At 42.6% G+C, this 1,358-nt stretch overlaps 1 protein-coding gene across 1 annotated transcript in view; it reads left to right on the top strand.

The window, feature by feature from the left end:
• LOC118478866 (putative uncharacterized protein DDB_G0279653) overlaps window positions 1-1,121 on the top strand; it is an 8,478-nt gene extending 7,357 nt beyond the window's left edge. Inside the window, exon 3 of the mRNA XM_035973248.1 lies at window positions 1,078-1,121. Within this exon, the coding sequence (XP_035829141.1) occupies window positions 1,078-1,121 (44 nt within the window). The remainder of the gene's footprint in view (window positions 1-1,077) is intronic.
• Window positions 1,122-1,358: the final 237 nt, after the last annotated feature.

Raw genomic sequence — 1,358 nt, 5'->3', positions numbered from 1 at the left:
CCCCCTCCCTCTTCAGCTCGGCTGAATTCCGTAAAGTAGATCTTTGGCTTCTCCGCTTCATCAAACAAACTTTCTGGACAACTTTCTCCGGCCCTCTATCCAGGGGAGGTAATCTTCACAGTGGGAGAGGAAAGGATGACACCGCATGATCGAAGCCAATTGGGTAACCAAGCAACAAGTGGAAGTAACTCTGAGCGGATTTGTGTCTTGACATTACAATAAAGAGATCAGATCCAGAGCACAAAACTTCACCAGCTCCGAGAAAACTATTGTAGTGAAGCTCGTGGAAATAGACTACTGATTACTCCAATGAAGGAGATTTTCCGCTCCGTGTGAGAGACGAACCCCAACCCTTTAGTTAAGCGGCGAGATTACAACCTTGTTAGAATTAGGGGAATTTGGAAAGTGGAAGATTCAGTGGTCCGGAAGTGATAAGCTAATATGTGATCTTTGATTGTCAAGAAATAGGGGAAAGAGATTTATATGGGATTAGCAAGAAGAACTAAACTAGTGGTGTTGGTAGGCGTTTCAGTTGACTTGCTCAGGCGACATAATGACTTCAGACACGGATCAAGTAACAAAACCCACCAACACAAAAAAGCGAAGACACACGTTAAAGACGATATAGAGAAGAATAGGCTTTTTTCTTTTTTTAAAACGTTTTTTTTTTTAGATTCGTGTCCATGGCTGCTAATGTTGGATTTGAGTTTCTTTTTGAGGGCTTTGGAAGAAGGGGGGGGGGGAAGGTCACCTTTGTCAGTGAGTGTGACCACTAAACTGCTGAGAGCCATTACTATTGACTGGGAATCAAATGGAATCAATAATTGTTCAAAGTTGATACTCATTCAAAATAAAATTTATTAAACTCCGACGACGTAGGATTGTCACCGCTTGACTATGAAGTAATTACGATTGCATGTACTCGTTGGCACATTTCTATTCAAATTCATCTTGTTTGACCTTCTTCTACCAGCTTTCCTATTCTTTCAAACTCACAATTTATTTCACCGTATTTTTTCCTCGTATGTTCTCTTATTCCTTTCTATGGCGTCACTTCCTGTGTTGTGACCACTCCAGTAAGCCGACCAAGCCCCAGCGCCCCCAACAAAATTCTCGGGTGAAATCACACCCACACAACGCATCGATTCCTATTGTTCGGTCTACCAGAATACGGTACTTTATTTAGCTTGTTTACTGGTTAACCTAACCTACCTGCCTGCGTCACACTCGGGTGGTTGGAAGGTGCCACTGGCAGGCCCTACTTCTAAACTTTCCCCTTGTTGTTTCTGTCTGTTTGTCTGTCTGTCTTACTTTTCCCAGCACTTTAATGACCATTGTTGTGTCGATGTTCTTCACTT

Source organism: Aplysia californica, unplaced genomic scaffold, assembly GCF_000002075.1.
Source record: "Aplysia californica isolate F4 #8 unplaced genomic scaffold, AplCal3.0 scaffold00026, whole genome shotgun sequence".
NCBI lineage: Eukaryota > Metazoa > Mollusca > Gastropoda > Aplysiida > Aplysiidae > Aplysia > Aplysia californica.
Note: the sequence above shows the minus strand (reverse complement) of the source record. Positions and strands in the feature narration are given on the sequence as shown.